A 24,985-nucleotide genomic window follows, 5' to 3' on the forward strand; every position below is an offset into this window, starting at 1 on the left:
AACTAACCTCTAATCACACCAAAAATCAAAATGAGGAAGGTGCCCTGCACCAATGAGACTTGGAGAAATTGTTTCCATAATGTTATCAAAGTAATTGATAATTCATTATGGTCTTCATGGTGGATTACTTGAGTTGCTTTGCGGTATTCTATGGTTTCTACATTTCCACACTTCAAAGTAGATCTTATTTCATGTTCATTAGAAATAGTGTTTAGTTGAATGGAAGATATTTTGGATGCATCTTTGGTGAACTCCCTTAGACCAAACTACTAGCTACTTGTTGATTGTAAGTTTGCCTTGTGTCGTCGAATGGCATATTTATGAGATTTACTTCAATTATTGTTTGCAAATTGATATCTACTAATGAATGGCATTGATGGAACAACAATAGTTTGAAAATCTTACATCTACCTTAAGAGATCACACTAACTTGGATGATATCGATGGCTAAACTAAGTCTACTAGAGTTACGAAGGAATTCATTATATCTCGCATTCAGGGAGTACAATAGATTTCACAAACCTTAACCTTAACAGTTGTTTGGTTGGAAGTGTTGAAGTTTATTGTGCTATATGTTTCTCTCGTGTGTCGCTCACTCATGTCTATGGCAGATAAGGTTATTCGATACTTGAAGAGACTTTCTTTATTCTACCATTTTCAACAAGTGGAGTCATGGTTTTGTGTCGTACCTTATTCTCCCACTGTCGGAAGTTGCTCATGACACTTCCCATTTATTCTCAGCAGAGATTTCATTTTATAACTGTTGGGACTTCCACTTTTGTGTTTCAAACCACCAGGTCTTTTAGACACTTGTGATATTCAGCTCAGGGTGTGAGTTTCTTCATAACAGCAGAAATCAAGTCTGTGTTGTGAATTATTGAGGAGATATCTGTTAGAGACTTTGTATTTATTTATTCAAGCTTCACATGTTCAGTTTGTGTGAAAGATTTGAATATATCAGAGCAATGTAATTGATTTTTCATTCAAATAAACTGCACAAGTTTTGCGGGCTGGGTTGTTTCCCTCGGAGAAAAGGGTTTTTCCCAGGGTCTTATTTGTCCTATCTTGTTAAAATTTTCTTATATCTCTGGTTCAAAATTTAACAGGAAGTAGTTGAAGTACATCATAAGTCCCTTTGTGATACTGGCATATCACATCATTACAACAGAGTGGAAGGCACAATTAAGGAGCCTTGAGGTTGCCTCATTGATCACACAATCCAGGTACATTGTTTAGCATATAAGCTTCCTTATTCAAGAGAGAGTTGGAGATTTGGTATTTCATTTGGAATACTCAGTATTCAATTCTGCATGCTGTTGTGGCATAAAACCCACATCAACACACCTCACAAAGGTCTCAGAGCAATGCCCTTCAAGAGTTTTAAGGCAGCACCCTAGCATGTTCCCTATCACGATATAGCGTGGGATCGAGGGGTGGAGCCACCACCACCAAGCCCAATTAAGACCTTTGAAACCACAAAAAGCATTGTGGTGCACATCAATTTGCTTCACGATAAGTGAAAATTATATTTTTGTATTTAAAATAAGAGAAATGACTTTGTTTTTGTCTTTAAATTGCATTGCAATCCCCATTTTAGAGTTTGGGGGCATGTCTGAATTTTTGGTCAAAGTTGGAAATAAAAAAACAAAAAATCTGATTTTAAAGGCACCAAAATTTGTCACTTAGATGTCAACTCCCCGCCAAATACGTTGCACAAATCCTCAACTGCTCTAGAGGGACCTTGAATGACCCCCAAGGCAGACCCTATCCAAACCTACATTCAAGTTGGACCAAACTGATAACTGGGTGTGCAAGTATCATGTGGGTATCGGTTACATAAAAGAATGGAACGCAATGTTTTCTCAATAAAAATCATTTTTAAACAGTGATTTGGGTTTCTTATTTGCAACACAATGCAGCTTTCCAAACAGCAGCACATTCCCTTTCAGAACATGATCAAGGCTTTTCAGGCATATGGCAGGATTTTTCAATTCACATTTTTCAAGCAAATCTGAAAGCCATCAATTACCTATGTAGCCATAGGCAGAAGCAAACAAAGGTGAGCTTGGGTCTCTTTTCAAAAGGTACCTCATCTCTTAAAGACAAAGAATAAGGTACTTATCTCTCAATTCTGGAATCTATTCTCTATCCTAGAACCTTACGCAAATGCCATATTTTGTTTATATTTTTGTTAGACAGCACTCTTCCTTTCGTATGTGATGAAAAGAAATAAAACTCAAGCTGAAAAAGAAACTGACAACATGAACAAAATCCTAGAAAGACTGAAAATTATTTCAAATGTAAATGACAACTTTGCATACAAGACCTAGGTCAATTGAAAATAGCACCAAACAGAAAGGGAAACAAGTGTTGGTGAACACAAAGTAATGCCAAAGGATAATAACACAGGTTATCCCACACAAATATGGAACAATCAAAAAAATAAACAGTCAGAAAAGAAAATAATTAATGTGCAAGTTCCAAGGTTTAAAAATTTTGTCAAACAAAATCATGTTACAAGTATTTTGAGTGAGGAAGATAGAGACTGGAAAGGGGAATAGGAAGAGATCTAAACTCCCCTGTCACTAACAATTACTTGGTCAGTGTGCAAGCAGTATTAAATGAATGGAATGGAAGCATTATTAAGAGTGAGATAGAATGAATGGAAGCTAGGTAGCAAAAAAATAACTACAAGCTTCATAATATCATAACTACAACGGATTGTTACAGGAACCAGTGGCAATGCTCCACTCCCCTGTCACCAACAATTACTTGGTCAGTGTGCAAGCAGTATTAAATGAATGGAATGGAAGCATTATTAAGAGTGAGATGGAATGAATGGAAGCTAGGTAGCAAAAAAATAACTACAAGCTTCATAATATCATAACTACAACAGATTGTTACAGGAACCAGTGGCAATGCTCCAGGAAGTATTATATGTAGGGAAACATGAATGAAAAATCATGAAACGTAGATTACCAAATCATGTGAGAATCAACAAAAATGGAAATAAACTTGACAGATCCAAAAGTACCAGCAGATGGAACACAATTGCCACAAAAAGAAAATGTTCAAGTCATGGAGCTAAAATAAAGTATTACAAGAAACTATTCAAAGGAGACCAAGAAATCGGCTCAAGAGTGAAAAGTCTCGCAAACAAGGTAGAAGTGGCAAGAATAAAACATCGTGGAACACAAGAAAGAGAACACAAAGCAAGGGGTGAAAGACGAAAGACTATAGTTATCAGAGAGATAAGAGACAGGCAAAACTGAAGGATGATTAATCATAGAAGCAAAAATAAGAAAAATATCAAAAAAATCATCAAATTTTTCAAAATGTTGAGTTTGCCTCCAAAAAGCTCCCGATTTGTGTAAAAATTGTGACTGACAAGCGATTTTGACCATTTTCGCGACTTCTGGACCCTTTTTAAAATTTAATGATGCAAACATATGTGAGCTTAAAAAAATTTGGCCAGATCGAAGTGGTAATGAAAACTTCTTGGTAAAGCATAAGTCAAACATTTTGATTGTCACCACTTGGCATGTGAACAAAGTCCTTTGCTTCATGCAGCCAAGATGCATTAATTAAAAAATTCAACTGAATGGGGTCAGGTTGGGAGCCATCCAAAACTCAACTAAGTCAATCAAGAAGGGAGAACTGCCTGATATGTTGCAATCAGTTCACCAACCTTTGCAGATGCAAACGCAATGACTCCAATTCACAAAATGTGATTCCAACAAAATTCTAGGCATGATTGACAATTACAAAATGTTTTTGTTCAACATGACAGAATTGCTTGTGATGTCATGGGTTTGATGTGCCGCATGGCAACAAGAAAACTCTGAGATATATTTAGAAACTTCTATAATAAAGCTATGATCATGCCATATTTTGATTTTTGTTAACTAATATTATTTCTTTTATAACGAATAGGAATATTTCAAACTTATTTAATTTAATATATAAGTAGTTATATATAATGATCAATTAGTCCTCCTGTTTGCATGCTCCTTCTAGGTTCTGAGAGAAAACCTTCCCGCAAATCAGATATCATCAGAGCCCTTTACAGGTAGTTCTTTGATGATTCTGTCTAAGTTTTGTAATGAGACAATGTAAAACACCTTATCCAATGAAAACAATAACGCACCAATGACAATTCACAGTTGTTGGTACAAGCAATCATATAAACTGCAAATAATAAAAGATTACTAAAAACAGAACAACAATAGCAAAACTGTTTGGTTATTAAAAAAAGTAAACAAGTGCTTCCCTGAGATGATGGCAAAACATAGCACACACCTTCTGCAGCATTTAACTCTTCACCACTGTCTGAGCTATCTTCACTCTGGTATCCAGATTCTAAAAACATAATAAACAAAAAAACCCTTAATACGAGGACCCTCCTGCAGTACTCAAAAAAAATACCAAGCATTGCTACAAGAAGTAAAGATCAAGGAGTTTCAGGATTAGAACCGGTGCAACAAAAGTTTCCAATTAATCATGATTTTCTTATCTGACTACAATTTTCATAATGTTCCCAATTTCACTTTATCGAGTGCCAAGATGAGTGTTCAAAATTCTAGCCAAAGCCTGGGGACTAACATAGGCTACAACATATTTGCATCAATTATCATAGAATACAAAGAAATCACAATAAAATCGTGATTCTGTTTTGCAATTTTCCCAGTAAAAGTTTATGATTTTTCAAATTAATGCTGAGGCCAAATTATTTCCAATTTTCTCCAACTAAATCACCAACAAATTTTCCAGAATGTGATAAATCACAAGTTCTGACTTCGACAGATTTTGACCGGTTTTGTTTTATTTCTATTTTTTTGGAAACCTTCTTCATACTTTTTGCCACTTGGACTTTATTTCCCAATATTCCATTAACCCTCTCCCTACAAAAATTTTTCTGATTAAACAATAATATTTTGGAAAAAAAGAACTTTTATCTTTTGATTTTGTTAATTTATTCCCAAGAACATTTTTTGTTACACAACTATGGCCAGGTATAGTCACTAGCATTATCTTATAAAAGACATGAGTCTGAATTCCTGATTGAAGATAGCTACAAAATCACATTTGTTTCTTCAAAAAGTTTACAATCAAGCAAGTGGACCTATTAATTTCAGCATTACAGATTCATTTTAGTTGACACTTACGTCGAAAAACACTAAATCTTCATCATCAGTTTTAATCAAAAAGCTCATAAAATACAGTAAATAAGCATATATGCATCCCCCACCAGTGCAGAACAGATCCAACAGGTACTGATATTAAGTCAACAAGTAAGCAAGTCACAAAAAATGACCAAGACATTACAAGTTCAATTTTTTTAAGCAATTATAATGCCACATGTCTTGGAGCACCAAGTTGTTTGAATAAAAACTTTATAAAATTAGACAGCTATTAAATTCCTGTCATTGCAATACTTTCATACAAGAAAGCATATCTGAAGAAATGTCAAACATTGAAACAATTGTACAGCTGCATACTAAAGACTTGCAAGTTGCAACAATTTGAAGTTGTCTATTAAATATGCATTCTTGACAGAAACTAGCATACTCTGCTTGAAACACATAAAAAGCTATACTTGGCAGATAAGATAAGATAACATAAGATAATGATATTAATGTCCAACAAAAGGTCTATGGGACTCAAGGATTACATCAAAGAGGCTAACAGCAGCAAGAACACACAAAGGTGTTTGAAAATAAATACAAACAACAACAGAAGAAAGCAAACAAAGAACCAGAGAGGAGGCCAAGAAAGAGACTAGGAGTTCTTTCTGGCGAAAAGAAGTCAGTCACTGAATGATATGTATGCCGATGGGTAAAGGCTTTGATGATATCTTTGCATATTGCATTTTAGCAGAGCATTTTTTGCTTCAAATTTAGTACCCGCAGAAAAAACTTGTCACAAAGCATGCCATTTGTCTCAATTTTCCAGGGAAAGAAAAAATAATAATGTTAGAGATTATTAAATTTTATATTTTTTTCACTATATTCAAACTAGGCAAATCCGTCAGAGATTTTGAATATCAACGTCATCGCATTCTCAAAATAAATATGTATTCTTGGAAGATACTCTGTTGTGGCGAAGTTGTATGTGCATCAAGAACTTTAATGACAGCTGAAATCTCTGTGAACTGATTTTTGTGGGGCATGTGTTTCTTTAAGGTTCCTCCATATCAGTAATTTTACTTATATCTTTCAACTTATTCCATGCCTGTTCCCTCCCACCTTCTAATAGCAAGTCAGACTGTGATAATATCTCCCCAAAAAGTTAGCAAGTATGTGTGTGTGTGCATGTATGTATGTGCACACACATACTTGTAAGGGGTCTTTGCAACCACTAGCCAGCTTCTCGTAAGTTTAATAGCTAAAACTGCCACAACTTTATGAACATAGAACATGCCAAATTTTGGTCAAAATCTGCTTCATAAACAATCTTGGCTTCGGAACAGAAAACACCAACCAATTCCTCTTAACAATTTGCCTTAGGAAGAGTCACGGTGGACCACTTACAGCAAGCAAAGCTTCACACACATCAAAATTGTCTAATTTTAGATCATTATCAACCCAGTCCCCTGGTAACAAGCCCAATAAAAGCTGATACACGCATTTAGAGAAGTCAACCATAGAGGAATGTATTTGCTGTCCAAGAAATGATCACGTTCTCTTAAATAGTTTCATATTCCAACATCCCACTCTGCCACCCATGAGCTGAAAAGCAACGCAAAGGACATTGAGTCAATTCCTTTATCAGTGAGCAAATGTGCCACCCCGGCAAATTCATGGAAGCAATGGGCAAAGAAGATGAATTCAAAATTCTTACAAATAATAATTGCTTCTTCAAATAACTTGCAGAGCTTCAAATTTAGGCAAGAAGCTTTTTGTAAACCTGTAATTCCATTAGTCGAGTGACCTTCAACCAGCAGCTTCTCACAACCTTCTGCCTTTGACAAAACAAGCTTTGTGATCACAACGTCCCATTCAACTTCATTGTTGGTTTTTTCCTATGTTACCCCAAGTTCCCAAGACAAGGAGACTGAGGAACAGGTTTGCGGGATGGTTTTTTTTTCTTATCCGAAGCAAGGGATGGTACACACACACCCACACACACACACATATATATCCAAATCTGAAATTTCAAATATATTCAAGAATTATATGACATTGTAACATTCATCGTAGCAACATAATAACATTTATTAATCCAAAACCATTAATGCAATGATCATTCATCGAATCATCATAGAATATAGCAATAAATGAACAAAATGAGAGTTAAAGTTTCAATTTCATACATTCATAGACATAATTCATTGAAACAGCCAAAGACTTCCAAACAGCAGCAACAACTAAGTCTCAATCTGCCAAAGGCCCAATCTGTTAACAACTTCACATTCTATTTTCTAACAGCGTACTCGGCATATCTCCGATTAAAACTTTAAAAAATCATTTTTTGGTACTAAACAATTGCTCTGCAATATTTATCATGGATACCAGTAAATCCATGAAGTCTTCTACCTCTGAAGATTTGATTAATGGAAAGAGTACTTACTGTGCTAGATATGGCTTTTTAAATCAATCGTTAATCTTAGTTACCGGATTCACCTGGAAATGGCCGGATCCGGACTCGGGTCCGATTCGGATCCAGATCCACGTATGGATCCGTGAGGATCCAAGCAGCATTCGTAATCCTGCCTGTGGATCCATAAGGATCCGCAGGCCGGATCCACAGGCAGGATTACGAATCCTGCCCGGATCCTCGAGGATCCGCGCGCGGATCCGCGTGAATCCGCGGCAATGATAGGAGGAACTTGCAAAAACATGGGCCCATTATCATTTTTTAATGTTTTTTTTTTGCCCTAAAGGCCCTAAACCCTAAAAACGACCCTCTAAATCACAATGCAAGTTCATTTGCTCTCTATTTTGCTCTCTATTTTGCTCTCTCATTTTGCTCTCTCATACTTGCTAGTTTGAAGTGAAGTGCTTGGATTCGAAGGAGATCGGTTGTGGAGCTTCAAATACCTTGCAAGAAGTGTTTAAGGTATGCATTTCAACCATATTCTTGAATTCTTTCATAGATTATTGATTTATTTTTAGTTTTCCAAATTTTCAAGTTTTTGTGCAAGTGTGAAGCATGGTTTTCTTTCACTTTTTTTTTCTAGATTGCAAGAATAGAACAATGAGTAGTCAAGGCTTAGTGGGTGGGGGTGGGGCTGCATCACCAAGCTTCAAAATTGATAAGGGGTCTCCTTTATGGAGACACACAACAAGAGTTGCACAATGTCCTGGGGGTGGGGCATACATATGGAAATCTAATTTTTGCAACATACAACACAGAAGCTCCTATTCCCGAGTGAAACTACATTTTTTGGGCCCTGCGGGTGAAGGAATTCACATGTGTCAAGGTAGTGATAAGAAGGGATTACCAGCTGCACAAATAGCAGCATTAGCAAAAGAGCAAGATGATGCTGATAGAGCAGTTGCAAAAGCAAAATGTGGTGCTTCCAAAAAAACAAATATACCAACACCATCATCTGATCAAACAAACACAAGAACACATCCTTTTTTGCCTATGCCAACTACAAATGATGAAGATGAAGACCCATCTCCACTCACCCGCAAGAGAAGCCCACTAGATAGGGCATTCCAAATTGAAAAGAGAGACATTGCTGATCACAAAATTGGACGTTGTTTAATTGCAAATGGTGTTTCATTTAATTTTGCTAGATCACCTTATTTTAGGGAGATGGTGGAAGCAATAAATGATGCACCCCATGGTTACAAACCGCCTGGTTATGAGAAGTTGCGCACTACCATATTACATGATGAGAGGAGAAATGTAGAGGCTCAACTTCAACCAATAAGAGATTTTTGGGTTCAATCGGGTGTGTCTATTATTTCGGATGGTTGGAAAGATTGTAGAAACCGTCCATTGATCAATGTTATTGCTGTATGCCCTAAGGGGGCAATGTTCTTGAAGGCAGTTGATTGTGAAGGGCAAGTGAAAGATGCATAATTTATTTCACGCATTCTCATTGATGCCATAGAGTCAGTGGGTCCTGATAATGTTGTCCAAGTGGTCACGGACAATGCAAAAGTTTGCAGGGCTGCAGGGATAATTGTAGAGTCTAGATATGATCATATCTTTTGGACACCATGCACCGTCCACTCTCTCAATTTAGTGATGAAAGCAATTGGCACCGAAATAGATTGGGTGAAAAGGATATATGAGGAAGCTGAAGAGATTCAAATGTTTGTGACAAATCACCACATGTCACAAGCAATTTTTAGGAGTTTCTCGGACTTGGAGTTATTGAAGGTAAATTTTTATATTTAATATATAATTGAATATTATTGGATTCCACAATTATTAATTTTTGTTGTTGTTTACATTAACATGTTTTAATTTTTAAATGTTTTACTAACTTGAGTTTAACATGTTCTTAGGTTGCTAAAACCCGCTTTGCCTCTCACACAATCGTCTTGAGACGACTTGTGAAGGTAAAAGAAGCATTGAAGCATATGGTCATTAGCCCCCAATGGGGCATTTGGAAGAATTCCAATACAGCAAGGGCTTTAAATGTGAGAAGAATGATACTAGATGAGGATTGGTGGGGTCTTGTGAGTTATGTGTTGAAAATCACCGATCCAATAATAGCAATGCTTCGCTTCGCAAATAGTGATGAGCCATGCCTTGGGGATATTTATGATTCCATGGATAGTATGCTGGAAAAAATTAAAATGGTAAGTTTTACGCTCTTTTACAACAATTTTTTATTTGAGAGATATCTAGATTCTAAAGTTTAAATTGACATATTCAATAATTATAATTATTATTCATATTTCATATCTTAGGTCATACAGAGGAGGGAGAATGATCCTGAGGACACCCTTTACAAGAAGGTGGAAAAAATTGTTCATCATCGATGGAACAAGATGACCACACCTTTGCACCTCCTTGCATATGCTCTATCCCCGAGGTACTGTAGTTCTTATCAAATGTTTGAGCTTATTTTATCCAATGTTTGTGCTATTGATATTTGATAGTGTTCAATTGTCTTTTGTTATCCCCAGGTACTATAGTGCAAATGTACTTCGCCTTCCAGGTAGAGTGCCACCATTTAGAGATGCAGAGGTTGCAGATGGGTATAAGAGGGCACTAGCTAAGATATTCCAAGATCCAGAGATTGGAGCAATTGTGAGGAGTGAATTTGCTGCTTTCAACTCAAGTGAGGATTTCGACCCTATTGCCATAGCAAACCAAAGCAGGATGGGTGCCATCAAATGGTGGTACCTTCATGGGCAAGCCTTCACATACCTCCAACCTCTTGCCATAAAGGTCCTATCCCAAGTAAGTTTGTAAAATTAAGCTTAAGGTTAACATTCTCAATTCCTTGAATTTGTTATTTAATTTATTTATCTTGATTGTTGTATTGATAATTTTTAATTTCTCTTTAGGTTGCCAGCTCTTCTGCCACTGAGCAGAATTGGAGTACTTACTCCTTTATCCACTCAATCAAACGCAACTGGTTGGCTCCAAAAAAATCAGAAGACCTTGTGTTCATTCACAACAATTTGCGCTTGTTGTCACGGAAGGACCCTAAGTACAAGAAGGGGTCCGAAAAGCTTTGGGATGTAGCACCCAAGACTCTTGATTTAGATATGACCATCCGGGATCTTGCTAGATCCACTTTGATTGATGTGGATGATGAGGAGGAGGATTATGAGTTAACAATCCCCTCTACTACTAGTGGTTTGGGTTCCTCTACTGATACAGATGCAGCACTTGCAGCTCACCAGTACCCCTCTGATGCGGATTTTCTTGAAAATCCATTTGATGATTAAATAAAAAACTTTAGTGTTGACTCTTGACTCTTTTATGAGTAAATCATGTTATAAACTTTAAGTTTAATAATCTATATTTTGAATGTTACAAACTTTCACTTTCAGTAATTCAATGTGAATGTGTTGATTTTCTTTATAATCGTGAAAATAGATTAATTATCAATGTCATTGATCAAGTATACTAGATTCATAGATGCATACTAGAATCATAGATTCATACTATGAAATGATTTATTTTTAGAATTATGTATCTTATTTTTTAATATATATAATGGTATCCTCCACGAATCATAATTGGGAAAAAAAAAAATCCCAAATCCACGGATCCCGAATCGGATTCGTGTCACGAATCGGCAACTAAGTCGTTAATAAATATTAATCACTCAGGCCAAACAATGAAACCCTGCAAATATCAATACACTCAGGCTAGTATACGCTGTTAAATTTTATAGCTTCATATGAAATTATGAGGAGTTCTGATATATTTAATCTTGTAGTCATGCTTTCACAGAGATTAAATTATTTACTCTAATGATTCTATTAGTGTAGAACTCTCTGCATCTAACAGTCTTGTTGCAATAACCTTCAAACAGATGGCAGTTTGTTTTTATTTATTTTTCAGACTAACCGCTTCTCACATGGAAGTATTCCTACTCGCATTAATGTCATCTCCAAGTAAAGTCAAATGGCATGTTCACTCACGATATGAGAAGCAAAGAGTTTTTGTTATCCCTTCCACCGCGCAGGCTTCAAAGAACGTTTCTTTTGAGCTCGTGTGTCAAAGATTTTTGCGTTGATACCTCAAGACATGTGTCAGTTGCTCAGCAAATATGTGCGTTGGTATATCGCATGTGAGGGAAAGAACAGTCAAAGTGATTGGGATTAATATTATTCCTACATCTACTCATAGAGTTCGCTTGTGTATGCATTCAAGATAGCAAACGCACTTCTGCGTCTTGTTTTGTGGAAATCAATAACGTCCATCTTGAGTTTAGCATTGATCGTTGTTATGTTATCCGGTCAATTGGAACAGTCCCTTCTTTGGCTGTATATGATCAATTGGCTTTATTACTCGTAAGTTATATATTTGGGTACTTTGTTGTAAGGGGTTTTATAACATGGTATGCTGGAGATGAACTTTTGTATTATGTACATCTCTGATGAGCATCGATAGATGTTGAAAGACATTTTACTAATTCTGTAATTATTTATTGTTCTCAATAAAATTTGCAGGTTTGCTCTGGCTGGGTAGTTTCGCTCTCTTCAAGGGATTTTCCCAGGATATAGCTCTTGCAGTGTTTAATTTCTTGATTTTTAGTTCAAGTTTTAACATTGTATCAGAGCTAGGCTCGCATCTTCAAGCTTGAACCAGATTCTCTCTTTTGTGTATAGCCTGCAAGTTTACTATTGTTCAATATGGTAATGGTCTTAAGGTTGAAGATTGACTCGAGGGAGCCTCAAACTTTGTATCCTCGAAGTCTAGGATTTTATTAATCCTTGAAGAAAATGATCTCATTGACTATGTGTAATCTGAAGTCACTAAGCTAGCTGATGATGCAGCAAAGGCAACCTGGAAGAAGAACAAAATCATGGCAAAAAGGATCATTATTGATTCTATGAAAGATCCTTTAGTACCTGCAATATCTAAATTGAAATCAGCTAAGGAAATGTATGACTACCTTCACAAATTGTATTAGATTATAAATACTAGCAGGGCCTTGGCTCTCCTCATGTAGCTTCTTCGTATCAAAATGAGCAAAGGAGACTCCATCAGTTCTTTCTTCCTGAAAATTTCAGAGTTAAAAGATCAATTGGATACGACTAGAGAATCTATTAATGACAAAAATCTTGTTATGTTGGCCATGAATGGTCTCCCACACTCTTGGGAATCACTCATTCAAGGTATCAGTGGTAGAAGCGAGTTTCCAAATTTTGATAGACTAAGATCTGATTGTATTCAAGAAGAATGCAGAATAGAGGCCAGAGAAACTTCTCGAAAATCTCATAATGGGGAGGATCAAGTCCTTACTACTCATACTTCCAAGAAAAGAGAAAAGAAAAGGAATTTTAGGAGCTTTGATGATAATTATTCGTTCTCTTCTACTTCTGATTTTAAAAGGAAAAGAGACATTTCCAAAGTGAAATGTTTCAGATGTAATAAATATGGCCATTATGCTAGAAAGTGTACTGTGAGTCTTAATCATCAAGTGGTTGCATCTGATGGAAAGAGTCATCTTCTTTCAAGGACTCCAACAATTATCCAGAAGGATTTCTTTTCATTTTAGCCTTGTCCATTAATGTTCCAGCAGATTGCAATACTTGGTTGATAGATGGTGGTACTTCACGTCACATTTCAGGCTATAAACAACATCTCTCAAATTTGGAAGAAACGGATTCTCACTTGCAAGTTATCATTGGAGATGATGCTTCCTACTCCATTAAAGGGGTTAATAACACTTCGTTCAAGTTAAGCTCTGTATAACTCTTCATCTTAGCAATGTTTTATTCATCCCTGGTATCAAGAGAAATATAATTTCTATTTCAGCCTTGGAGGATAAAGGTTTTAATGTTGCTTTCACTAATGGAAAAGTGGTTGCCTAGAAGAAAAATCCTGATTTTAACTCAGCTCAAGTGATTGGAGTTCGCCATGAAAGTCTCTACAAACTTTCAGTAAATCCAATTCAAGTTTTAAATCATGATGCTTCCAATAATAATTTGTTGTGGCATAAAAGGTTTGGTCGTCTCAACTTCACATCTCTCTCTACTATGGATATGTTGGTTGTAGGTCTTCCTAAACTTAGTGTTGCTCATGATGGCATTTGCAATGGACATGCATTGGGTAAATTTTCTATGGGTCCTTTTCATTCAAGCAAAAGTAGAGCTAAGCATGTCTTAGAAAGTTTTAAGGAATTTAAAGCTCTTGTTGAAAACATCACCAAGAAGAAAATCAAGACTCTCTAATCTGACAATGGGGGTAAATTTATTTCTTGTGCATTTCAATCCTTTTGTGTTGAAGCAAGAATTTAAGAGGGAGTTTTGTATTCCTTAAAATCCTCAACAGAACGGTGTTGCTGAAAGGAAAAACAGAGCCATAGTTGAGGCTGCTTAAGCCATGATTCATGATCAAAGGTTACAGATTTTTCTTTGGGCTGAAGCTTGCCGGACAGTAGTGTATGTTCAAAATAGGAGTCCTCACAAAGTTCTGAATAACATGACTCCAGATGAAGCCTTTTTTGGTTCCAAACCTGATGTAAATCATCTTTAAGTATTTGGTTGTTCAATTTACATTCATGTTCCCAAAGATGAAAGATTAAAATTAGAACTATTGGGAAAGAAGGGAATTCTTTTTTTGGATATAGTGAATCTTCTAAGGCTTGTAGAATTTACATTCCAGGTCAAAAGATGATTGAGTTAAGCAGAGATGTCTCCTTTGAAGAAAATTCGGTATGTCGAAGATCTATTGAACCTTCTTCAAATATTGATATGGAAGCTCCAGAAATTAGATAAAAGATCAAAATTAGAACTATTGGGAAAGAAGGGAATTCTTTTTTTGGATGTAGTGAATCTTCTAAGGCTTATAGAATTTACATTTTGAGTCAAAAGATGATTGAGTTAAGCAGAGATGTCTCCTTTGAAGAAAATTTTGCATGTCAAAGATCCATTGAACCTTCTTCAAATATTGATATGGTAGCTCCAGAAATCTCTCACGATCTTCCTCTTGCTGCTCCCTCTTCTCCTAACCACTCTGAGAGGGAGGATTCTCCTGATGAGTGTCCTAATAAACTTCAGCTTGATTCATATGCTTGTCCTAGTGTTCCGTTGAATGAAAAGAAAAGACCCTTGTAGGCTAGAAATATTGTGCAAGATGCTGAAAAAACTTCAGCTCTGTGAGGAACTTTTATAGAAAGTAAAAAGCCTCAGAAATTTGATGGCTATGTTGCTTTAATGCGTAATATCATTGACTCTGAACCTTCTTGCTTTGATTCAGCTATAGGACAAGAAGTTTGGAAAGATGTCATGTGGGACGAGTATGATTCAATCATGAAAAATGATGTATGGAAGACTGTTCCCCATCCAAAAGGTAAATCAGTTCTCTTCTAAGTGGTTTTACAAAATTAAGAATGTTGCTGATGGGAGTATGGAGAAATTCAACGCTAGATTTGTAGCAAGGGGCTTCTCTCAAAAGGAAGAAATAGATTATGATGGGACTTTTGTTCCTGTCGCTATATACACTTCTATTAGAACTATAATTACTATTGCAGTTGTTAAAAGATGGAAACTACACCAAATGGATGTCAAGACAGCTTTTCTTAATGGTGTCATTAATGAAGAAGTTTATGTAGAACAGCCTAAAGGATTCATAATTCATGACAAAGATAGTCATGTTTGCAAGATGAAAAAGGCATTGAATGGTCTTAAGCAAGCTCCTTGGGCTTGGTATGATCATATTGATGGATATCTTTTGACCCTGGGATTTATTTAAAATGAAGCTGATCCGAATATCTATCTCAAAAGGTATAATAACCTCATACTGATCTTAGTTCTTTATGTTGATGATCTCTTTATTACTGGTGATGATGAGTTGATAGACAAATGTAAGAAAGACCTGACTTCTTAATTTGAAATGAAAGATCTTGGATTAATGCATTGCTTTCTTGGATTGGAATTTTGGCAAAAGTCCAATGAGATTATTCTCAACAAAGGCAAGTATGTTGTAGACATTCTTAGAAGATTTGAATGTTTGATTGCAAACCAAATGTGACTCTTATGGAAGCAAATTTGAAAAGACTTCAAGAAGTTGCTGCTAATTCAGATTTGATTGATTGCACTTTCTATAGACAGCTGATTGGTTCTCTCATGTACCTTGTCAATACTAGGCCTGATGCTATGCAGTTACACCTTGAGTTGGTTTATGTGTGAGCCAAGAAAATTTCATCTCATCGCTGCTAAACACATTCTTAGATATGTCTGTGGCACTCTAAAGTATGGATTTAGGTTTTCTTGCACTAATGATCTTCAGCTTCATGGTTTTTCTGATTCAGATTGGGCTGGATGCATTATGGACAGAAGAAGTACAAAAGGTTTTTGTTTCAGCCTTGGGTTTACTATGATTCTTGGTGCAGTAGGAAGCAAAAGTGTGCTGCTCAAAGCACAGCTGAGGCTGAAGATGTGGCTGCTTGTACAGCAGCTCGAGAAGTAGTATGGCTTCGTAAGCTACTCAAAGGATTATTTGGAGAATCCTTGCTTTTGTGATAATAAGAACTAAAGCAAAGCTGAGGCTGAACATGCGGCTGCTTGTACAGCAGCTCGAGAAGTAGTATGGCTTCGTAAGCTACTCAGAGGATTATTTGGAGAATCCTTGAACTCTACCACAATCTTTTGTGATAATAAGAACTGTATCAAAATTTCTATTAATCCTGTCTTCCATGACAAGTCCAAACACAGAAATCAAATTTCATTACTTGAGAGACATGGTGCTTCAAAAGGTTGTGGAGCTGCAATATATCAGCACAGATGAGCAAACTGTTGATATTCTCACCAAGCCTTTGTCCAAGGTGAAATTTCCTTATTTTAGAAACAAGCTAGGTATGATCAACTTTGAGACTTAAATGGAACTATGTCCTGTTTTGTTATGCCTATTTCTATTTGTGTGATAAATAAGGTTGTAAGAATCAGCTATGATAAGTCTTTCACTCTGGGAGTGATCATCATGTGGAATGAATCCATAATGACATCACATGGAGAAAATCCATGATGGGAGTTGGATGTCATGTTGAGTTACTCAATGACAGCACATGGAGATCATCCGTGATTAAAGGCTTAGTCGAGATTCACTAGTTTATCATGATGAGTGATTCCATGATTACTAATTGTGAATAAACTCTACCATTTTATACTCTTGAGTGTTTCTATGATTATGAGTAAACTGTTATTGTGTGCATGTTGAATGGGCTCACGAATATTTAGTCAATTTTATATTTGCTAAGATAGTGTTAAATTTTATAGCTTCATATGAAATTATGAGGAGTTCTGATATTTAATCTTATAGTCATGCTTTCACAGAGATTAAATTATTAACTCTAATGATTCTACTGGTGTAGAACTCTCTGCATATAACAGTCGTGTTGCAATAACCTTCAAACAAGTGGTAGTTTGTTTTTATTTATTTTGCAGACTAACCGCTGCTCATGTGGAAGTATTCAAACTCACATTAACGACGTCTCCAAGTAAAGTCAAACGGCATGTTCACTCACAATATGGGAAGCAAAGAGTTCTGTTATCCCTTCCACCACTCGGACTTCAAAGAATGTTTATTTTCAGCTCGTGTGTTAAAGATTTTTGCATTAATACCTCGAGACATGTGTCGTTTTCTCAGCGAATATGTGCATTGGCATATCGTGTGCAAGGGAAAGAACAGTCAAAGTGATTGGGATTCATATTATTCCTATGTGTATTCATAGAGTTCATGTGTGAATACGTTCAAGATAGCAAATGCACTTCTGCGTCTTGTTTTGTGGAAATCAATAACCTCTGTCTTGAGTTTAGCATTGATCGTTGTTATGTTATTTGATCAATTGGAACAGTCCCTTTTTTGGTTGTATATGATCAATTGGCTTTATTACTCTTCAGTTATATATTTGAGTACTTTGTTGTAAGGGATTTTCTACCATGGTATGCTGGAGAAGAATTTTTGTACCATGTATATCTCTGATGAGCATCGATGGATGTTGAAAGACATTTTATAAGTTCTGTAATTATTTATTATTCTCAATAAAATTTGCAGGTTTTCTCAGTCTGGGTTGTTTCCTTCTCTTTGGGGGGTTTTTCCCAGGATGTATCTCTTGCAATGTTTGATTTCTTGTGTTCTGGTTCTACTTTTAACATACGCAACCCTGCAAAGTGCAAACCCAAGTTACTCACAATGAAACACCCACTCACATGACAGCGAACCAGGTCAATAGGGAAGAAATAAATTTTTACAAGACAACGAAATAATAGAATACCTTAGGCTTAGATTAGTCGAAGCAAATAACAACATGAACGCATATTTTAATAATATTTAAACATTTTAGGGTTCTGTTGAGGTCCACGCCCAATTGAAAAAATTTGCAAATATTTTAAAAATGTTTTTTTTGCCTACTGCTGCCAAAACCGGCTGACAGTTCCCGAGACAGATGAGGACAGTCAACAGTTTCCTAAAATTATGTTGGCCATTTCTGAGTTCCCAGGACAATTTCTGAATATTTTGCATGACCAAGAATGCCTTGGATATGTTTTCGGTCGTCCCCAAGTCCGCAAAACAATTCCCATTTCCAGTACTTGGGTATTTAGGGTGGACACGAGTTTTCAAGTAACATTGGTTTTTTTCACCCAAAATGAAGGAGTCTCCTTTCACAAAATTACTAAAGTGTCAGGGCTTCCTATATCCACCCCCACAAAGCCAAGGTTTCTGCATGAAATCCTTTAGAAGAGGCAACTATTTTTCCTATTTTGCAAGTTCTCATCTACTAACCAACAATGCACATTTTCTGTTGAATGGCTTATTGGTCAGGGTTTTTCAGGTATCAATATCAGTTTTCAATTTAATTTCAAAGGCTTTCTGTATTAACCTTTCATTTTTGGGGGCAGGAGGGGGTGCAGGCGGCGGCAAAGGGAGCATACAGCTCAAGCTTTTTTTTATGTGACCACATGTACAAATGATCTTTTACACCTTGATGTGTGGTTGAGTTTGCCTTCGATGGGGTCAATGGAATCTCGAATGTGATTGAGTAGAGTTGGTACTTGGGATATACATCGAAGGCAAGCTCAACCGCACATCAAGGTGTAAAAGATCATTTGTTCATGTGGTCACAAAAAAAGGTAAGCTTTAGCTATGATATCTTTAATAATATTTATATAATTTATTATTTAATGGTCAATATTGTAACTTGGGTAAATATTAGATAGTTTCTAATTTACAATTGTTTATTTATAGAAACATCGTCCTCAAAATCTTTTGAATGAACGTTTGATCATTCCATTTATTCATGCATTATCTTACTAGAACTTGTTATCAAAGCGGCTATAAACTTTTTTGAATAATTTTCAAGATTTCTTCGTTGAAATTTTTTCAGTTAAAATTTTAGAAAAGTTATTTTTACTTCCATTTTGTCTACCTTTCATGGAAGGATTTCTCGTGTTTGCAAAGCTTTGAGTGGGCATTTCTGGTTTTCCTAAACCCATTCAAAACCTTTCTGAGACCATTTTTCTTGAGAGCCATGCGATTTCTGTGTTTGCACTCACACAATCTTCTGCTCATAATTTCCCTCCGCATTTGCTTGCATTTTTGCATCAGCTTGAGTCTGAGGACTCATTTTTGTCTGCAAACTTCATTTTTGCAGATGTTTTTTTCTTCTACAAAGCACGTGTTACATAAAGGTCGATTTTTTTGCTACGGTTCAAAATTTCTGTGTGTGACAGGATTCTTGTGTGTATGAGATCTGGACTATTGGGAAGGATCTCCATGAGATGTCAGGTAAGAGTAGTGTGTTCTTCCTGAAGAACTAGCTATTTTCAATCATTATGGATGAGTCTATGTCCTTACAAGAGCATCTGACAAAGATTAAGGACATTCAAGATCAGGTAAAGGCCACTGGACGAAAAACAGAGGAAGAGTATATGGTAGTAATAACCTTGAGGAGTCTACCACATTCCTTTGAATGCTGCATTGAAACATTCAACATTACCCCAACTGATGATGACTTGAAGTTTTGAGACTTGTGCACCGAACTTTTGTAGGAAGACTGTTAGAAACAACAGGTTGGTACTAATGCAACTTCATCCTCCTTAGAACAAGCCTTTGCAACCAAATCCTTTCACAAGGATAAAAGAAAACCTCAATCAGCTCAATGGAATGGCTCTAGTTAGCCTCAAGATAACTCGAAGAAGAAAAAAGCTCAACGTAACTAGTGCCACAAATCTGCTCACTTGATAAAGGACTGTCAGAATCAGATTGCTTCTTAACAGCAGAAGTAGGGAGGGTCTCAAGACTCTCAACCTAAGGCCAATATCGCCAAGCACTTAAAGCATTAAGAATTTGCATTATATGATTTTAGAATGAAACACCCTGCAGAGCTTGTGATGCTTCTACTTGGTGTGCAAAGTTTGGTGCTTCCCGACACTTCACTCATTAACATGATTGGTTCACTGACTTCTCACCTTTCACTAAATCAGTCATTTTTTTAGGAGAAGAGTATATTGTTGTTGGCCAGGGCAATGTGCAGATGCAATCTAGTGGGAGGAATTTTATTTTCCTCAATACATACTATATTCTAAGTATAGGACTTAAACCTTCTCTCAGTGAGCCATATGTGACATTCTCCTCAGCTTGATGCAGTATTAAGTTCACATAAGTGTTCAAATTTTGATCATGTGACTCACACTATTGTGGTTGTTGGCATCAAGGATCATGGGTTGAACAAATTTGTTGATTCAGGTGATACTTTTGAGCATGCCTTTACAGCTAAATCATCTTCCATCAATAGTCTTTGGCATGAGCAATATGGCCAGCTGAACATTCACCATCTTGACCAGCTTGTTTGAAGGATCTAGTTGTTGGATTTTAACCAAGAAATTAGATAAACAGCAATAACAACTAACCAAAAAAGATGCAAGAGACACAGAAATATCCTAGGAAAACACTTCAAGAATGAAGGAAACAACCTAGTCACACACAACAAAAGATCATTTTATTGATAATGAAATTTTAAGTGTACAATGCCTTTCGTTAGATGAGATATATATAATACAAGAGAGACTCTTCCCTTTACAACGAGAGGCTTCTTGAAATTCCTAACAATAACACTCTTTATTACAAATACAACTCTTCGTATTTCTATGCCTTAATGCATGTTGAATGACATGTCTTAATATTTAAAATTACAATTTTATCATAAATGTTCTCTTCTACTGCAAGTGTCTATAACAATAATAATGCCCATATTACTAGATAAAGATCTCTATTGTGGCTACAATTTCCAACACTCCCTCTTAAGCTGGAGAGAGATCTTTAGCTGAACAGTTACACAAAGCTGCAACCAAAATGTCAATAATAAAATCTAAACACATGGATCCTCTAAAATTCATGGAATTACTCAACATGAAAACCCTGCAAGAAACACAACTAGCTTTCATCATGATATTGTCATGGAATCTCTCAACATGATATTAAGGGAAAAATTTACTCATTGATAGACCTGTAACAATTACTCATAATCATGGAATCGCTCAACATCATAATCAACTTTCATCAAGGATTCACTCAACATGATGTTGTCATGGAATCTCTCAACATGACAAGTTAGTAAGGTTTACAACCAACATTTTATCACGGACTCTCAATGTGATACAATCATGGACTCTCTCAACACGACTTCCAACTCCCATAATGGAATCTCTCAACGTGATGTCATCATGGACTCTCTCAATGTAATGTTCACTCCCAAAGTGAAAGGGTTATCAAGTTGACTTTATAATTATCATGAATAAGAATTCATAATCAACAAAAAATGCAATCACAGCTAAGACTCATTTCCATCAAGAGTCAGAAAAACCTATTATAAATGGAAATCATAGCTGAAACTCTTTTCCAACACAAGTCTCAAAATCTATAATACCAAAATATTAACAATATGTATAAAAATGATGGAGATTCCAAAACACTCCCTCTCAACAACCACAATATGATAGTTGATGATACCTCCCTCTAAGACTAGACATCTCCCTCTGAATCACATGCTCCCTCTGCATGCAAATATAAATTATCAATTCAATTTAGTAAGCAATGCCCTCGTGCAACCTACATAATCTCTCATTATTCAGGATGCACCCTACAATCAAGGGAGATTAATAACATTAACCCATAATAGAAGTCAATAACTAGTATGAGCAACCAAAGCAATAATAAATCCTAAATAATGCAAAATTATGTAATAAAAACTTATGTCATAAGAATGACACCACAGCAATCTCATGGGTTTGGTGTAATCTCCCAATGTACTCATCAGAGCCAAAAGACTCGATATAGTAAATAAGAGTTTTCTTATAACAGCCAGCCCATTTAATGCAATAATCTCCTCTAAATTGGCAAAGAGAGAAAGCCCGACCACTTGAGGCAAAACTTAAAACTTTCATTGCAACACGACAAACATTATCATTTTTCATAGAGCTTCAATCATCAACGCACAGATACAAGAAGGAAACAAAAATGGAGATTCATCGATTGCAAGATCAAGTCCGATGACCTAGGATACTCCCACAAAAACATGTCTTCAAGAAGACTGTTATGTTCAACAATTATGGGGTGCACGATCACGTGGCATGGTACGCACAAGTAGAACATCAAACTTTCTAAAGGTGAAATCTACAACGGTCCCAAAGAACGCAAAGAGTGTGGGTTTTGTTCCTCCTCTTTCCAAAGCTTCTTGTTCTCATACCCATTGTTGCTCCGTCTTGCAACACATGGTAGTAAGGATGATTACAAGTTTTAGCAGAACGATAATAGATTCTTCAGCATGAGACACATGCACACATTAATAGTTTTAGTTGAATGCTTAAAACAATTCTAGACAATCACAATGATAATGACAATATTATTTAACAGTGTTTTTCTTAGTTGCCAATGCGTAAAAAGAATCCAATTCGGGCACGTGAATCGGATCCATGGATTCGAGATTTTTTCCCCATTATTGTTCGTGGAGGATTTGTGTGTATATATATAAATATAAATATATATTAATATATACTAAAAAATAAGAGAAATATACATAATTATAAAACTAAATCATTTCATGGTATGAATCTATGATTCTAATATGGATATATGAATCTAGTATACTTGATAATTGATTTATTTTCACTATTATAAAGAAAATCAACACATTCACATTGAATTACTGAATTACAAAATGAAATTATAATCCTTAAGGATCCTCAAGATGTGGATTGAATCCTTGAGGATCCTGGCAGGATCCTTCATTTTGCCTGTAGATCCTCAAGCTGTAGCTTGGATCCTTGAGGGTTCGGGCAGGATCCTTGGTTCTGCCTATGGATCCGTTAGGATCCACAGGCCGTAGATCCACAAGCAGAATCAAGGATCCTGCTCGGATCCTCAAGGATCAAAGCACGAATCCAAATCCGGATCGGATCTGGCCTGTCTAGGACGAATTCGGCAACTAAGGTTTTCTTCACTTTTTTTTTTAAATAAATCAAGCTGAATAATCACAAGGCAGATTGAACAACCAAAATACTAACAAAACATTACAAGAAAAGACAAGACAAAGAACCGACGACATTCAAAAAAACTACCAAGCATAGATACATCAGCAATAAATCGTACCTAAAATTCAATGTCTTGAAGACATGCCCATGTAAGAGAAATAAGAACCAATGACGATACACAAGACAAAGGTCACAACAACATGAAGATACGAAACTTACACACTACAGAAAAGAAAAAATCCCATGAAAACTTCCAGCAATCCATTGCAACTCTTGCAATAGATGCTATAGAAGACCAAATCACAAAAAATACTAAAGTCTTACATATGATCAATTCTATCCTCAATAAAGAAATCTAGAACCAAAATATATACTTACAACCTAAAGATAAAACCACTGCCTCCATCAAGCACAATATAAGAATACAAGCCTCACTTCAAACAAAGAACAAGGAATGATACACCAATCCAAAAAAATGATCAAAACGAGATTACCAGAAGATGTTGAGAAAGATTGCAGACTTGGTAGTAAGGGCATTCATGATCCTCTGCAATAGACATGATCCTACGCACTCCTGCTGACAAGTTTCGTATGAAAGAATGAACAACATATTTCTTTGTAATCATGCCAGTGATCTTCGTATCAAAATGATCGGACAGCAAGAGCTCCTTCATGTGATGAAATGATTGCCGATAGATTCCTCTGGCCTATAGAACCACCGCACTCGAATCCTAACATGGCAATTGTTGCACGCTTTGCTTCCAAATTTTTCACTTACGCTATGAAAGGCAGGTTTTCGGGATCCTAAGCGCACATGAGCACGATATCCCCTACTTTGCCACAATTCAAATGAGGGTCCTCTCAGGAAAGATATCCATTGAGATGCGGATGAGAAATTCGAGCAAGAAAAATTTTAACTGTCGTAGGCAATCTCACTAGTTACAAAATGCCAATCCTTCTATCTTCTCCTTCTCTCTCAAAACCGACGTGGAATATCATCTCCCAAAAGAAAAACTGTCCTAGACTCATCATTTCGACTATTGAAAAATAAATATAGGCAACCAATGCATTGAAAGATTCAAGATTGCATAGAACCTTCGACTTCCCACATAAATGTACAATTAAACATCCAAAGTATTGTTGTAGAGAAAATAAATAAATCCTCAACATATATCACTGTATAGAGACATTTAAATTCTTCTCAAGACGTGATAGTAAACTGAGGAAATAAAGCCTACACCCCACATTTCAATACTCAAAAATATGGGCAAGAATAACAGAAGCTGCAAGACTCCTTTATTTGTTGTTATCTAAACTTGGCTCTGACACCAAGTTGGATTTTAACCTAGAAGTCAAATAAACAGCAATAACAAATAACCAGAAAAGATGCAAGAGACACACAGAAATATCCTGGGAAAAACCTTCGAGAATGAAGAGAAAAACCAAGCCACACACAACAAAAGATCATTTTATTGATAATGAAATTTTAAGTGTACAATACCTTTTGCTAGATGAGATATATATAACACAAAAGAGACTCTTCACTTTACAATGGAAGGTCTTTAGAAATTCCTAACAATAACTCTTTATTACAAATACAACTCTTTGTATTTACATGCCTTAACACATGTTGAATGACACGTCTTAACATTTAAAAGTACAATTTTATCATAAATGTCCTCTTCAATTGAAGGTGTCTATAACGATAATAACGTCCACATTACTAGACAAAGATCTCTATCACAGCTACAATTTCCAACACTAGTTCTTGGCTTACTTGAGATTTAGAATCAGCACTGTTGAGTTTGTGGAGCTTTTCAAGTTGGGAAGCAACACAACATTCAAGAATAGTGACTCATGGCGAA

At 36.0% G+C, this 24,985-nt stretch overlaps 2 protein-coding genes across 2 annotated transcripts in view; one reads left to right on the forward strand and one right to left on the reverse strand.

The window, feature by feature from the left end:
• LOC149572771 (uncharacterized) overlaps positions 1–24,985 on the reverse strand; it is a 103,267-nt gene that overhangs the window by 49,535 nt on the left and 28,747 nt on the right. Inside the window, exon 3 of the mRNA XM_089813843.1 lies at positions 4,300–4,359. Within this exon, the coding sequence (XP_089669969.1) occupies positions 4,300–4,359 (60 nt within the window). The remainder of the gene's footprint in view (positions 1–4,299; positions 4,360–24,985) is intronic.
• Positions 9,609–12,149, forward strand: LOC149572772 (uncharacterized). Its single transcript, XM_089812298.1, has 5 exons — positions 9,609–9,761; positions 9,873–9,997; positions 10,092–10,291; positions 11,797–11,936; positions 12,096–12,149. The coding sequence occupies exons 1-5, from the start codon at positions 9,609–9,611 to the stop codon at positions 12,147–12,149; spliced, it is 672 nt and encodes a 223-aa protein (XP_089668424.1).

The sequence above is a fragment of the Cupressus sempervirens genome, chromosome 2 (assembly GCF_028749045.1).
Source record: "Cupressus sempervirens isolate cs-2001-9-10 chromosome 2, ASM2874904v1, whole genome shotgun sequence".
NCBI classification, from domain to species: domain Eukaryota; kingdom Viridiplantae; phylum Streptophyta; class Pinopsida; order Cupressales; family Cupressaceae; genus Cupressus; species Cupressus sempervirens.

Bases quoted from the DNA above. Each gene is read 5' to 3' on its own strand.
- LOC149572772 (XM_089812298.1), top strand. From the start codon at position 9,609: ATGATACTAGATGAGGATTGGTGGGGTCTTGTGAGTTATGTGTTGAAA. The intron at 9,762-9,872 runs GTAAGTTTTACG...TTCATATCTTAG, and splicing joins TGCTGGAAAAAATTAAAATG to GTCATACAGAGGAGGGAGAA. The intron at 9,998-10,091 runs GTACTGTAGTTC...TGTTATCCCCAG, and splicing joins GCATATGCTCTATCCCCGAG to GTACTATAGTGCAAATGTAC.